The following is a 16,389-nucleotide window of genomic DNA, read 5'->3' as shown; positions in this document are numbered from 1 at the left end:
CGAGGTTCTCCCCACAATTGTTCCTGAGACTTCGGCAGTTGTGCCCAGTGCCAACGTGAGACCGGAGAGATGGAAGGTGACGGCAAGAAATCGAAGGACCAAAGCGGCGATGAGGACGATGACCACAAACTAAGGGATCCCTCACACCGGTTTCGGAGACTTCGGCAATTGTGCACGAGAGCCAACATAAGACCTGAGAGATGGAAGGTGACAGCGAGGAGATGAGGGTTGAAGCCATCACATATGGAGGAATGGTGGCCAACAAGGAGGCCAAGAACAAAGCTACAATAGAGTTTGATGAAGAGCTAGAGAGCGGCAAGAAAGGAAGAATCGGAAGACAATCCGGATGGAAGATGCAGCGGTTGGTATTCCGACCTGAACGTAAGCTGACCCGGACGAGAGCTGATAAACCGGGCCCGACCCAACCGAAACCCGGACGGATGCCGACCTAGAAGGAAGCCAATCGTCTGAGTATGATTCTGCCGAATGCGAATTCGGAAGAAGACCGACCAAGCCAGAAGCTGATTGGTCGAGACCTATCCAGACAAAAGTTGAGCCGACCAAGCCGAAGGTCAAAGCAGAGGAGCCACGACACCCAGTCGAGGCTGCTGAGCATGAGGAAATGCAAGCATGAGATGAGAAAGGACGATCGGAGGAAGTTTGATGACCAAGGAGATGGTCGAGACAAAGGCGGCACATGTACGATGCATGAAGGGTTACACTTAGGAGGAGCAAAAGGGGCTATGAGAAGTGGTGATGGCAATACGAAGGGCGAGCGAATGATATGGTTAATTGGGTGGCGACGATGGTTTGGGTGGAAGGAATGCATGTGCTCAAAATGGAGGACAAAGGCCACCACAAGTGAGGCGTAAGAAAGAAAGAAATCAAAGGCCAACCACCTTTGAGTCCACCACATCACTCTTTTCTTCATGTCGGAGGATGTGCGGTTTGGTGGGGGTGGATGTCGTGATGTTGCGTGTCCAATGGGAGAAATTGTGAAATAGTGTAGTTCCACCCACATTACACAAACGATTATAAATATGAAAATTATCCTAGGGCCTAGTAGCATTCAAGTGCATATAAAGGGGTGCAAGCAAGATTTGAACCTTGCACCTCCAAGATAAGCGACATTTATCTTACCATTAGGTCTACTACCAAGTACTTTAAATATTTTTGTATTTCTTTTCATATTCAAAAGGCATAGGAAAACAATCGTACAAAACCGTGTGCACAAAACCATGTTCCAAGCCCATGGTTTTGTGCATGCACAAGAAAAACTGTGTGCCCAAAAACCATGGATCCAAGCCCATGGTTTTGTGCATGATAGAAGCATGGATAGACCTATAAAAACCCTTGTAAGGCTTGTGTAAGGGGGGGTCAATTTGGAGATCATCATCATCATCATCAATAATAATATAATACTCTTCTTGACATCTATCTTCTTCTCAAGTATAAAAATCTTCGATCTTTTCAAGTGTAATAGTGTTTCCTCGACTCTTAATTTCACATCATTGTCTTTTGGACAAATTTGCGAACCTCCTCCTCGGTCCGAGACCCCGGTGGTCCGGCTCAAGCGAAGCACGCACGCATGCGCATCTTCGCGACACTGTATTTCGAAGACTGAACCGAAATAACCATTCAGCATCCGGAAGTTGTGTTCGAAGGGGCATGTTGAGAATCGAACTCAACTTCCCATAGAGACAGTGTTCACACTAGTCATTAGACAATATACTAGGCTAATTCTGTAATTAGTAGAAAGGGCACTTGTCCTAGATCAGCTGGTATTTAAACCAACCTTTTGTAACTTAGTTATTGTTGGTCATTCTCGTCTCCTTGTAATACAGTTTTTTGTTTTTCTGTAATCTTGAGCTCTCTCTCTCTCTCTACACACACACACACACATACAGTGCTTCCGCTACACAGAATCATCATGGTTCTTTATAGATCCACCACAAGGCAAAGTCTCGATGTAGTCGATGATGTATTAAATGAGGGTAGCTAGGCCTCATATTTATAGCCAGACCTAGCCCTTAGGCAAGTTCGCACTTGGCCTTAATGGGTTATCTCAATCCCAAGGATTAAAAGTAATCATTCCCTTCTTTACACTCTCGTTTAACCCTCACACTTTATCCACGTGGATAGAATACTACAGTACAATCTTACCATGTGATATTATATGGTCATGCATGTAACATATGATCTTACATGCTAAGCCATCGAATGCCTATTCAATACTCATGGAAGCAATCACGATAGGATGAACATATATAAACCCTTGTAGTTCTCTAAACCTAATTAGTTAGGTTCATCGACATCAACTAAGTTTGTATTGATGATAGCTTTATTCAATATAAATATGTAAATTAACCGTCCATTACACAAAAGCTTTAATGGGATGTACAATGGTGGCAAGTACCTTTGTCAGCCACTTGTTTATCGAAAAGAGCATTTACCAACAGAAAAGAAAAGATCTTTGCTCATTCCTAAAAGGAGGAAAACTTAAAGGACTTGTATGTTATTGATATATGGAATTTGAACTGTAACTCTCATACTCTCTTTGATTTCTCTTATGCATATTCCATAAAGCAGTTGAGGCAAAATGGAGATAACAGAATACAAATGAGTTTATCAAAAGGCATCACTTTAATAACATCGAAGAATGGTTGGAGATGTGTGAGACCAATATTGAAGAAGAACAAGACACCCTATCCACAAACAAATAAGAGTGATAATTGGGAAACATTAATGGCTTCAATTGAGCCTCCTCGAGCACAAAAATACAAATGAGATGAGGTAGCTCATGGGGTTTTTAGATGGGTTTGCATGAAAAATACCATATCTTGCTTTCATTGCTTGATATAAGTTAAAGAAGAATATAATATTTGAAGTGTCATAAACTACATTAACCTGAGAGGCAAACGTTGGGATTGTTTTTGTGTACATTTTGAGTGGATCATTCATTGATTTTGATGCCCATTAGAGCATTGTTAGTGACCACGGACTACATTTCATCAACTATGTAATAAAGGTACTAACAAAGTATCACTTTGTTGTCCTCATAAGAGCACCAACTACTTGTGGAAAGTACAAGACATTGTAGAGTATTCTTGAGAAGATAGTGGGAAAGAATGGGATTATAAGCCCAGGTTTGTGTGGATTGCATAACATTCAAAACTAGTATCAACGTGATGCCTTTTTGAGTAGCCGACAACTTAGACATGATGAGTTCGATTGAATACCATGTAGAGAGCGTTAAGGGCTAGCTAGTTCTTTGGATAGGCCAAGGAAAAGAGAAGTAGCATTGTTATTGCCGTGACTACAACTAAACTGAGTATGTGTGATATTGACATAGGGAAAGAAAAGTTGGGCCTTGGGAGTGGAGTATTGGATTTTTTTGGTTATGTGGTGTTTAATGAATGCTCGGGGACAGCAAGGCGTCATTCTTTTGTAGGGTCATGTGATTGAGTGGATCAAAAGAATAAGTGGCTGTGGATGGAGGAGGGAGGGGTTTGCGTGGGTGGGGTGGGTGTACATATGATGTATATGTATGTACATACATACATACTACTATGTTACTACCACATGTACATATGTATGTATGTATGTATGTATGTATGTATGTATGTATGTATGTATATGGGCGTGTAAGCAATTCCCGCCCCACATACACAAGCACGCGCGCGCGCGCGCGCGCGCACACACACACACACACACACAGCGTCTCTCTCTCTCTCTCTCCCTCTGCGTCGTGTCTTTCATTATTCTCTCATATGTATGTATGTATGTATGTATGTATGTATGTATGTATGTATCCACAACAACCACAACCTGTCTGTCTGTCTGTCTGTCTGTCTGTCTGTCTGCAACCCACCCAGTGACTGACTGACTGACTGGCTGACTGCAAATCACCGAGAATCGAGATGATGCGTGCCCATGATTCATTCGGACCTTATCTTCTTTCTTTCTCTCTCTCTCCCTCTCCCTCTCTCCACTGACTGTTTTCCTCTCCTTTTCCTTCCACCCGAACTCCTCGCTCTTTCTATACATATCTTCTGCATAAACCCTAGTATACATATATAACTCCTCCTCATCCTGCTGCGCCGTTCCCTCCCTCCTCTCTCTCTCTCTCTCTACATATTTACTACATGGCTTCTTTCTCAATTCCCCCTTCCTCCCTCCGTACCTCCTCCTCACTGTCGCACGCCTCATCTCCTCCCCCTCTTCCTCCTCCACCTGAATTCTCACCATTCTCTCCCCACAGTTTTGCGAGCTTATCGTCGACACGAAATGGGAGGAAACTACATCATTTTGTTCTTCCTCAGGGCAGAATCAGGAGCTCAAGACCGACCCTGCTGAAATCTCATGTTCTAGGAACGAAGATCGGTTTCCAAGCTGAAAGTGCAGCGCCTACACCTGCCGCCGCTCCAGAGAATACATATGAGAATTTCTCAGGCCACTCAGACACCTTCCAGAACGTGGCATCTGAGGCAGGTTAGTATTTTGGGCTAGCGTTTTCCATCTAGGTGTAAAACTGTTGTGCTTTTCCTTGATTTTCCACTCTGTCAGAAACATTGGTTGTTCGGAATTGATGGAAAACTGAAACCTGGGGCCTACATTAGAATGTGAGACATTAGTGCCTTTTTTCTCGCTTACTCCATCCTGATGAGAAACGTGCTTTTTTAGAATATTTCGGAACATTCAGTCCTAAAATTTGGCATCGTTTACTTGTTTTCTCTATCACCATCGAAAAGATTGTGTTTTGTGCGTGCAATCACAGTTTTTGAACTGCCCAACTCTGCTTAATCAAATCGACCAGGAATGCGGTTTTGTTAGTGCTCTGCGTCATTTTAAAAATCTGATCAGGAAGCAGTCTGCGTTGCTTGAAACTCATGCTAGAGACAGTTTTGGAACCTCGTATCCTACTAAATATTCTCCTCAATGTGCCATCTCAGAGAGATTTGCAATCAGAAACGTGGTGGTTACTCGGAATTGATGGAAAAATGAAACCTGGAGCCTACATTAGAATGAATGTGAGACATTACTGCTTTTTTTCTTGTTTACTCCATCCTGATGAGAAACGTGCTTTAGAATATTTCGGAACATTCAGTCCTAAATTTTGGCATCTTTTCCTTGTTTTCTCTATCCCCATCGAAAAGATTGTGTTTCTGTGTGCAATCACAGTTTTGGAACTGCCCAACTCTGCTTAACCAAATCAATCAGGAACGCGGTTTTGTTAGTGCTCTGCTTCATTTTAAAAATCTGATTAGGAAACAGTCTGTGTTACTTGAAACTCTTGCTAGAGACAGTTTTGGAATTGGAACTTTTTTTCCTGCTATATTATGAGGCACCAAAGTTTATTGTGAAGAGGTCTGATCTTTTGTATGGTTCCTGCATCTGCAGGATCATATTTTCTCCCATCACATGAAGGAAATTGTATTCTGCAAAACCAAACTCACTATCATCTGCACAGTTTAGAAATTTGATTGTTGCTCCATGTTGAGAAGTACATATATGCTCATTCTATGGGAACCTGGAGATTAGGTTTATGTTATACTGTAGCCTTACATAAAAATGTTGCATTTTGTCATTGCTTTAACTTAACCGAAGCTTAATGTTTGAATTTGGTTTTTAAGGGCTTAAATGTTTTAAACTTTTTGTATGATTATGCAGATTTAAGATGCACTAACATTCTTGGTAATGCGTAAATAGGAATATGTCTGCCATTTATATCTGTTCTGTTGGCTAGTTTTTAATTGGATGATCTATACAATAATCGCTTAGATCTGCTTTTGGGAGTACGGAAAGAAGTTGAATCAAAGAGAATACCACCCAGAGCAGGCTTCGGAATGGAAGAGCTCTATCGCAACTATAAAGCTGCTGTAAGGCTCTGGTCAATGGATCAAGCTTGCATTTTGTAAGGTGTGTGCTTGCTGGTGCAATTTAGAGACAGAGTTTTTGATTCCGCTTCTCTGTAGGTAAGTGAAGGACACACTAGTCAAGAAACCATCGTGCAGATCATGTCCACGGTACTTGACCGAGTCTTATTGCAGTTTGAGGTGCGGTAATACTCTTTTGCGATTCCTGGTAGGCACTCTTATATTTGAAAGCTCAAGTGGATATCTATCTGTCCAGGAACCATTCATATTCCCATCGTATCATAAAGCAATTAGGGAACCATATGATTACTACATATTTGGTCAAAATTACATTCGGCCCCTAATAAACTTCAGGTACAATCCATAATGTAAGTAATCTTGATGGATCAAAAGTCGCAGTGTTCCAACTTATCATTTTGACATTGATGCATTTTTTTAGGAATTCTTATTTGGGGAACTTGTCACGCTTTGACGAGATAGAAGAACGTTTGAAACAGGTATTTTGCCTATACAATCTATTCATTGAAACAGACTAAACTGTTATGCCTTATTTCTGTCTTAATACCTCTTCTGTCAAACTTTATGTTTAATCTGTTTGAAATGTAGACAGGAAGTGTAAAACAAGCATGCACTTATTTGGACTAATGCTAGTGTGTTTTTGATCATTGTTTTGACCCCAGATCTGTTCATAGGTTTGAGTGCTTATATGATAGTTGATGCATATCGTCATACCTGGTATGCTATTCTTCAATCAGATATACGATATGTAAAAGGTATTCGGGGAAGACTAGTCATAGAGATAGATAAATCTGTTAAATACAGAAAATGGGTACAAACAGAATTTCTGTGATACCTTGCTTTAGCCCTTGACATGCCATTTCTCCTGATTCAAGTACTTGCAGGGTAGAAGTTGATGAGCCTACAGTATATGTCTTCCTCATAGATCATAAGTTACTGTGTACTGAAGGTGCTTTTTGTTATGTGGCTTCAAGCATTCATAGTTGTTCAAGTTTTAGTTGCCAAATTGTGATAATATAATAGAAAGGAGGGATTGGTAACAGTCTCATAGATAAAATAGGTCGGACACTTGGCCCATGTAGCTTTGCTGATATTTATGTCACATCTAGCTCTCTGCAGAATTGCCTCTGGATCTAGCCTCAAATTGATAGTGGGTGGACACATGGAAAGTGGGCTGTCTGAACTGGCCAGAAAGGTCCAGAGAACCCCTACTGCCATCTGTGAAGAGTATTCTAGGTCTAGTTTTACTGGACCACAGTCTCATAGATAAAATAATTTGGACACTTGGCCCATGTGGCTTTGCTGATATTTATGTCACATCTAGCTCTCTGCAGAATTGCCTCTGGATATGGAGGCAAAGCATCGATAGTTTGAGGGTGTGTAGTATGAGAATGCAAGAGAATGGATGAAGACATGAAGAATTTAGAATATCTATATACATACATATGGAATCTAGATGTAGACATGGATATAGATATGTACTCATTGGTAAAACTTACACACATAGGGTTAGATATTTACACATGATGTTTTGTTAGTATATTAATGTGAAATTTATCACTGCAGGGGCATAACGTTGTTCTTCTTGCAAATCATCAGACTGAAGCAGATCCAGCAGTAATGGCTCTTCTATTAGAAAGTAGCCATCCATATATCTCACAAAATCTGGTGTGTGGGATTTAGTAATCATTGTTATTAATTCCTGACTGAAACTGTGCTAATGTCAGCACAACTTTTGACAGACTTATATAGCTGGAGATAGAGTGGTTGCAGATCCTTTTTGTAAACCTTTCAGCATGGGAAGGTATTTATGCCTGAGCAGACCTTGTGTATGGCTCTTTAGTTAATCTATGATGTATATGTAAATCATCTTTTTGTACTTGGTTGGTTCAGGAATCTTGTTTGTGTATACTCGAAAAAGCATATTAATGATGAACCTGAACTAGTAGAGATGAAGAGGAAGGCCAATGCTCGAGCTTTGAAGGAGCTGGCACTATTATTAAGGTATGTACTAATAGCTTTTGCTTCATTGTATCTGTAGTTTTCATTAGAGGGATTATTTCCTGAATATTCAAGATTGAATTTCAATTTTGACATGATTGATCGATAGAGATCAGAAATGTTTAAAATTGGGCAGATCATATTAATTGCAATACCATTTTCATTTTCTTTTGTCCCTTCCTCAACATAGCTCCATTACTGTTCTCTATTTTCCAATATAATTTCATAATCTTGTATGTAACAAGATTTCATTGGATTATCATAATCCCTAATCTGATAATTAAACCATAAGAAATTACCATCTCACCTAAAATCTACTAGAGCTCATGGACTTAGGTAGATATGGAATATAATTAGAGAGAAATCATAGACCCAACAAATTGACATAAGCTAGTCATCATAGACCCAGTTATGACTAGTCAAAATTTGGATAGAGCCATAGTCTTGATTCTGAACCTGATGAAAAACTCAATGGACAATGCTGCCATGTTATTCTTTCCTGGTAAGATGCCTGCTGTGTCCAGTTTTGCCCAATAAATTAATGCACTTTCCATATGCTTGGTACCAGATGCTTCTACAAATTTCTGTGGATAGATAAAGATTACAAAACATGTTGCTCCATTTATCTTTAGTGCAAATGGTGCATGCATTGCTTTTGTTACTCACCAAGGTTTATTATTTTTAAGCTTGGATTCATCACAATCCTGATAGATGAAGATCTCCTTGAACATGCAAATGCTTGTTGGAAAAAATAGGCTGAGTTATTTGTCCAATGCAGACAAATGGCAATATAGATAAACTCTGTGCATTATGGACCTGCCTTATTCTTGAGCAAAGAGCATGTGAGATGTGATTCCATATACCTGGACTGAATAATGGCCAACTCAGGAGATAAGTAACATGAGGAACTTGATATATGCATAACATTAAGGACGAGTTCTAAATCTAACTTGATTAGTTTACGGGTAGGATAGTTGGGAAACCAATTATCCTAGGACTTTGGACAAATCCATAAGGACCAACGGGACTAGCTAGTCCTCCATTACTGCATTTGAAGATGTTGTTGAGGCACTATTGGTGAGGGAAAGCTCTCTTCTTTCGGATCTATTTGTATCAACATTCAAGATATAGCATAATATAATATTCAGTGGTATGGGACACTGATGTTATTTTATGCTCATCACTTCTACTGCTCTTGGGTGTGGTTGAGCACCTTTAAATCGTTCTTAACGTCACTCAAGCATAGATAAAACTAAAGTGATGGTGTTTAAACTTTACTCAAACATGGGTAATAAAATACGAGCAATAACTCTTCTTGGGAAAGGAGAACGTGGCATACACACGATCCTGCACGTACCTAGGAGTAACATTCACAAGGCCTTGGTTCTCTTTATGTGAGGCTGCTTGTTAACTTTCTCATGGATATGCAACCCTTGGTACTCTTGAAAGACAATGTGTACATCTGCAGTTTCAAGAGCCACAAACTAAAGTGTGGTTATTTGGTACGCTTGCCACACCAACTTTTCTTTGATATTCATGGAGATATTCAGAACACTATGTTTGTTATTGTATTATTTTTTATGCAGTAAGAGGGAGATACCATTGGCTCTTTAAGTAAAGCTTTGGCCCACTACGCAAGGTAATGGTATATGAGGACCAACGGAGTGTGGGGGTTTTCTTGCTAGAACTCAAGAAGCGTAGGGAGAAGTTGTTGACGGACAACAAAACAACCATATAAGCTCATCAACAAACTCTTCTTTGATATTCATGGAGATATTCAGAACACTATGTTTGTTATTGTATTATTTTTTATGCAATAAGAGGGAGATACCATTGGCCCACTACGCAAGGTAATGGTATATGAGGACCAACGGAGTGTGGGGGTTTTCTTGCTAGAACTCAAGAGGCATAGGGAGAAGTTGTTGAAGGGCAAGAATACAACCATATAAGCTCATCAACAAAGAACAATCACAACTTTCTTTAGCCCCATCATCCTTGCTCATGCTACAAGTTAATCAAGGTCTACACCAAATGGGCTCCTGACCAAGACATTGTGAAGGGATTACAATATATTGGCCAATAAAAATTTGTTGTGCACGTAGGCCTTGACCTCATGGACCAACAATCCTGCCATCACTAGTGCTTCCCTCGCTTTAGAGACCTCTCCATTCTGGATCAACCTATGCTAGAGATTTTTTGAAGGCAAAATCACAATATATCTTACTTGAGAACCTCACATATATAGATGATGAGATTCTTTAGCCATGTCTTATTCTAGCCTTTTTTATTGTTTTACTTATATTTATTTTGGTTTGTTGTTCTCATAGATGAGACAACATTTTAAGTTGTAAGTTGTAATCTCTTGTTTGGCTTTGTGGCCCATTTTGTCCTCGTCAACAATGTTGATATATCTCTTTCTGAGAGAAATCTTTTGTATTTTTGAATGTTGGTTTTCTGAAAGCATCAGCATCTACTCTTGTAGGAAGGGAGGGCAGCTTATTTGGATAGCCCCTAGTGGAGGTCGAGATCGTCCTGATTCTGCTACTCTGAAATGGAAACCTGTGAGCTTTTCTGTCACATTTAAAGAAGCATCCTCATGGATTCATCGTGTAAACATGAAATCTTTGTGACGTTCACCTATTATACATCTATGTTTCCTTTAAATAATGCCTTCAAATATGTCTCTATGAACTAAATCAAACATAAATATGGCATAACATGACTAAATGTAATGGAAATTTCTGCATACAATAGATGAATTGTGTGGATATGTTATTTGCTAAGGAAAACCCAGAAACAATAATTGTTTAACTCATTGCAATAGGCAGTTTTAATGTGAAAGCCTATTGCCATTTTGGTGATTAGGAGAGTTCTCTGTGACAGGTTCATGCAGCTAACATGTTTCATTGACAGGCTTTGTTTGATTGTGGTTCTGTTGAAAATATGAGGAGATTAGTGGAGCATTCAAAAGCCCCGGGGCATATGTATCCCTTGGCCCTTCTTTGCTATGGTGTCATGCCACCACCGACCCAGGTTAATAGCAGTTTCATCCTATTTTCTTTTTGCTTTCTTGTTTTCATAATTGCTTTTCTATAATTCCCTTTTAATTTTGATCATTGTCTTAATATATATATATATATACATACATATATAATATTATATTTTGATGTTGCCTTTAGGTTGAGAAAGAGATTGGGGAAAAGCGAAATCTTGGATTTACAAGTGTGGGGATGTCTATTGGTGCTGAACTTCATTATGAGGACATGACAGCTGGCTGCAAATCTCCTGAAGAGGTTGGAAATAATTTCGTCGTCTTATATCTTAGAGAAAACTCAAGAAGACATAGTAAAGATGAAACTTGAGTCATATCTATGTATAAATCTATATATCTACCTACCTACCTATCTATCTATAGTCATAGTAAAGATGAAACTTGAGTCATATCTATGTATAAATCTATATATCTACCTACCTACCTATCTATCTATCTATCTATCTATATATTCAGTTAGTCTTTATATTAGGTTTATGAAAAGAGTTCTTATGTCTGAAGTATATACAACATCCCTAGAAGTATTGGTAATAAGTAATTCAAGCTTGTTTCGTAGGTTTATGAGACATTGTTTCCTTCTGTATGTTCGTCTCTTTCTAAGGTTTTTCTCAGGACAGAGATTAGGCAGCTTTCTTGAATGATTTTAGAATTTCTTTTATGTTTCTGTACTGGGAGTGTTTCATCCTGAAAGACCACCTGAAGATCATGTAATTGATTTGATCCTGAGGCATAGTCCATCTGAGAAACCACATCTCAGGGTTATCGTGGATTGAATAAAAACATAATCAAAAACAGATTCCTGATACCAAGGGTCAATGATATTCTTGATCGTTTAGAAGGGGAATTTTTTCCCACATTGATTTGATGTCTTTTGTGCAATCAATGTCCTGAGGAGGTAATAAGATTGTGCTTGATTGTGCAATTCAATGTGCTGAGGATGTAATAAAATTGGATTTGAAAGTACTTCTGGTCTCAATGAATTTCTAGTTATGCCTTTTATTACAAATGCTTTGTGTACAAATGCCGTGGGACTTAAAAATGAATTTCTAGTAACACCTGATTTTTGTGCACTTTCTTCGATGACATGATAACCTATTGTAAGAACATAAGAACAGGACCATTTGGCTGTGATTTTAATGAGCTCCATAGAACTGCATATTGATGTAAAGAAAAGTGAGATACATTTCCATGCAGACCTTGTTTTGAAACAAGGTGGGCAAAATGAATTCTGCCAAAATAGAGTCCAATTAATGGACAGATATGAAAACAGTTGATGATTTTTGCAGTTTTTTAGATCTATGGGCTTATTACAGAGGGTTCTTACACCATTTTTCAGAATTTGCATCACCTTTACACGCCTTACAAAAAGAAGAGTCCTTGTAGGTGGACTGATACACATTACATTTTTCAAACACTTGAAAAGAGAAGATTGTTATAGATCCTGTTCTCATCTTACCGGACAATGTAAAATAATTTGTGGCTCAATATGATGCATACGAGAATAACCTTGATGTGGCTCTAATGCAGAATGGTCCAATAGTGGCATATGAGAGTATTCTTGTGGTTTGAAACTGACAGGTCAAAGAAAATGAAAACCAAGGAATGCTTGTCAAGCCAAAGCCAAAATGAACTGAATCCGAAAGAGAAAGAAAAAATGAATCTTTATTTACTACATTAGCTAAAGACTACTGTTTTATTTTATATGGTTTTAAAGTATTGGAACTTCCCTATATATAATATCCCTAGCTTTATCCATGTTTTTTGCTGTATGCATGAAAGGAAAAGTAAAAAGGAATCTTTATTTATATACAAGAGGAATAAGAGTACAAGAGCAGTTGCGTACCCATTAGCCAAAGACTGCTGCAGATCTAAAATGGTTTTATGGTACTAAAACTTCCCTATATAAAATACCCCTAGTTTTGTACATCTTTGGCGCTTGGCTGTCATGAGTAAGAGGCTACAGCTACTTTCATAATTGAAGATTGGGTCTCCCTTTTTGGTTGATGAAGCATGGGTTGGTTTTAATAAACTATATATAGCAAGAAAGAGACCCGAGAAATGAAAGTTTCTCACTGAGATGTGAAATAAAGACCAAGAGTTCGACTCAAAATATGAGGCACCACTGCTGATCAGTACTGGTGCTCATGATTATATATATTGAAGTTTTTATTAATCGATTTTTCATCTATTTCTCACTTTGGGGGAATAATAGAAGCAATTGTAAACTTTGTCAGACCATAATTGTCAATAGTTCAGATCCCAGAGCTTTGATGACATCCATGACATGATGACACTAACAGTTGTGGATCTCATAGCCCACTGTGGCCTCCTAGGAATGCACTACTAAATTCTTCCTCCCTTCCTAAAAGAAAACAACAGCTGTGAAACTTGTTTCATTGCCACTATGTTCACATGAAAGTTTTTATTTGCAGGCTGCTGAAAGGTTTTCTCAATCAGCTTGGGAAAGAGTGAATGAACAATATTGCATCCTTAGTAGAGCAGTTGATGACAGGGAAGGTGCTGCAGCCTCCACGAATTTAGTCACGCTTTCTCAGCCTTGGACAGTAAGCTTTTTCACATGCATTTATTCAAATGATAGATGGAAATATGAAAATTGTAGTCCATTCTTTCCTTCCATGTGTACATTAAAGTTCAGCCATTACATGAGAAAGCTATATTTTTAAGGGAAAAGTACCAGGATACCCCTGGAAGTTCGTCTATTTACCAGAATGCCCCTGGAAGTTCCAAATTTACCAAACTACCCCTATGTCCAAAAAATTACACTTTATAAAGTAATTATACACTCAAATTTACAAGCGCTATTTACCAAAGATGGAAGAAATGGACCCGAAGTAGCCCTATTTACCAAAGATTTGAGTGTATAATTACTTTATAAAGTGTCATTTTTTGGACATAGGGGTAGTTTGGTAAATTTTAAACTTCCAGGGGCATTCTGGTAAATAGACGAACTTCCAGGGGTATCCTGGTACTTTTCCCTATTTTTAATGGATCATTGGAACTGTAAGGTTAATTGATTTATACGCTACATTAAAAAATATAGTATGCTCAAAATCAAAATAGGTTTTAACTTCAGATTTGTTATGTGTTAAATGGATCTATCATAATTATTTAACGATATCATTAATCTTAAGACCAGATCTATTTTTATTTTGATTTCTGTGATTTATTTAACTACTGATAGTGTGCTCCAATGCTTTCAATAAGCTATATACACATTTCTGTTGCATGTTCTTTGGCTCCATCATAAGCATTAATTGTACTTGAATGTGAAATCTAATTAATGGACATTTAGATTTAGATGTAGCAGGCACTGCTATCAAACTGCTTGTACGAAATTGGATTAGCGCAATGGAGCAAGTAAAATATAAAGATGGCTGGAGGCAGAAAGGAAACCATGTTAAAAGGTGATTATCCTATCCTGAAAACAAGGAGATTTTGCTGACTGTTTTGGCTTATTCAGCACAAGGGCTGCTATCACACCTGTTTGACTTAATTCAGCCACTGCCAGCTACTACTCCCGTCAGAATGAGTGGGAGTGAAATACAACATGAGTTTACTATTAGCATACCATTACTTTACTGAAATGAGAGTCAGTGACTTTCTGCACTGCTCCTTTCTCAGAAAAGCAAGACCTAGTGTATGATTAAATTTTGATTGTGCTCATAATAATGCAAGTGCAATAGTTGGGAGACCGTATTGTATTCTCTTACATGATTTTTTTTAATAATGTGTGTATTTATCTTCCAAGGTTGAGTTTATTCAACTTATGCATTTAACTGCAGAAAACTTAGTACTATTTATAGCAGTTCTCACCTTGAACCCAGATCTGAATGCAGATTCTTTTTAGGTTTGTGAAACTGATCCACCCTCTTAAAACAATGTGATGTGTAATAAACAGGTCACTTGGTAGTTAATCTACATTCACATGTCAAGAACCTTCATATATTGAGTTCAAGGTTACATTAGTTACATTAGAAATTTTCAAAATTTTCAAACTAGTAGTTTCAGAGGGCATTAGTCAATGAAGGTACTTTCTTTTTAGGTGAGAATAGCAGGTGATTAGCCTACCCATCCATGTTAAATTTATGATATGTAAGATCAGAATTCTTAATACTATTGCCAGATTTCAGAGAAACCTTCCTAGTTCATTGGGGCATATAATGAATTGCAAGCTTTAGCATGTGGTGGTATGTGTTTCATTTATTTGAATAGTGACTAGCCCTTCTAACCTGTTGGATGACATGGATTGCTTTGTGTGAGCTCAAGTCTAATGTGTCATTGTTTAGTTGATGAGTACGGCATGTTAGTAGTTTATTGGATTAGGTGGATTGGAGGAATTGGGCATGGTCGAGTTTGGTGAGTTAGTCTTCCTTGGAACAAACTATTCAGACTTTTATTTTTTTATTCTTTTTGTTCACATGTATTATCCTATTTTGAGAGGTAAAGAGAACATGATTTGAGATGTAGAACCTTAAGCTAATGAGCTATTGCAGTGGTTTGTTGCAAGATTCAAATTAGATCACATTTATCGTATGCACTAAAGTCTTTTGGCATCACATATGTCATGGTGGTTGTCAGCATTATTGCCATCACATCACTGGAATTGTTGCATTGATCACAATTGGCATTATCACATTATGGTTCATACCATGTATTATCCTATTTTGAGAGGGAAAGAGAACATGATTTGAGGTCTAGGTTCCTAAGCTTATGAGCTATTGCAATGGTTTGTTGCAAGATTCGAATTAGATATTGTAACCACATCTATTTTACGCATTGTAGTATTTTGTCAACACATATGTCATGGTGGTTGTCAACATTATTGCTATCACATCTCTTGCAATTGTTGCATTTAAGACGATTGGCATTATCACATTATGGTTCATACCATGTATTATATTATTTTGAGAGGGAAAGAGAACATGGTTTCAGGTCTTCAGCCTTGTTGATGAGCTATTGTAGTAGTTTGTTGCAACATTCAAATTAGATATTGCAACCACAATTATTGTATGCATTGTAGTATTTCGTCATCCACATTATTGCTATCACATCTTTCGTAATTGTTGCATTTATCTCAATTGGCATTATCACATTATGGTTCATACCATCTACAACAAGTGCATTCACAATAACGACGTGTCATTACATTTGGTGAAGTTGTATTTGGTTTCCATATGAAAGGTGATATTGGGTATTCATTTTGTTACTAGGTGAATCAAATGAGTTTGAGTGCTTATTTCATAGCTTATTGATGACATTCTAGAAGCTTAGTCTACGGAACATAAAGTTTGTGAGTTGGGAAGAGTTGCAATGATCATGGTTATGTTGGTAGGCCAACATGTTTTAATTCAGTACTCTTGACCTAATTGGGGTATAAGTCTAGAGTTGCAATTCTAGAGTAGCTTGTTTGCAAAGCTCAAC

General features: G+C 38.1%; 1 protein-coding gene across 3 annotated transcripts; it reads left to right on the top strand.

Moving 5' to 3' along the window:
- The first annotated feature begins 4,130 nt into the window (after nucleotides 1-4,130).
- On the top strand, nucleotides 4,131-14,660 carry ATS1 (phospholipid/glycerol acyltransferase family protein). Of its 3 annotated transcripts, none has more exons than XM_087339808.1 (13): nucleotides 4,131-4,491; nucleotides 5,782-5,879; nucleotides 5,976-6,056; nucleotides 6,133-6,230; nucleotides 6,316-6,373; nucleotides 7,461-7,562; nucleotides 7,637-7,698; nucleotides 7,788-7,898; nucleotides 10,378-10,456; nucleotides 10,809-10,928; nucleotides 11,075-11,188; nucleotides 13,380-13,511; nucleotides 14,267-14,660. In XM_087339808.1, the coding sequence occupies exons 1-13, from the start codon at nucleotides 4,146-4,148 to the stop codon at nucleotides 14,270-14,272; spliced, it is 1,407 nt and encodes a 468-aa protein (XP_087195934.1). In that variant the 5' UTR covers nucleotides 4,131-4,145; the 3' UTR covers nucleotides 14,273-14,660. The 3 variants fall into 3 exon arrangements, with proteins under 3 accessions (XP_087195934.1, XP_087195925.1, XP_087195917.1); XM_087339799.1 differs by having other exon boundaries at nucleotides 14,261-14,660; XM_087339791.1 differs by lacking the exon at nucleotides 14,267-14,660 and having other exon boundaries at nucleotides 13,380-13,648.
- The last annotated feature ends 1,729 nt before the right edge of the window (nucleotides 14,661-16,389 follow it).

This window comes from Azolla caroliniana, unplaced genomic scaffold, assembly GCF_043228905.1.
Source record: "Azolla caroliniana isolate FFs.n. ecotype wild unplaced genomic scaffold, voAzoCaro1.0.p SCAF_1, whole genome shotgun sequence".
Lineage (NCBI taxonomy): Eukaryota > Viridiplantae > Streptophyta > Polypodiopsida > Salviniales > Salviniaceae > Azolla > Azolla caroliniana.
The sequence above is the reverse complement of the archived record's forward strand: the minus strand, read 5'-3'. Positions and strand labels throughout refer to the sequence as shown.

Excerpts from the sequence above, each read along its gene's own strand:
- ATS1 (XM_087339791.1), top strand. The coding sequence starts at position 4,146 with ATGGCTTCTTTCTCAATTCCCCCTTCCTCCCTCCGTACCTCCTCCTCA. Across the intron at positions 7,899-10,377 it reads GAGCTGGCACTATTATTAAG|GAAGGGAGGGCAGCTTATTT; the intron begins GTATGTACTAAT and ends CTACTCTTGTAG. Across the intron at positions 10,457-10,808 it reads CTACTCTGAAATGGAAACCT|GCTTTGTTTGATTGTGGTTC; the intron begins GTGAGCTTTTCT and ends TTTCATTGACAG.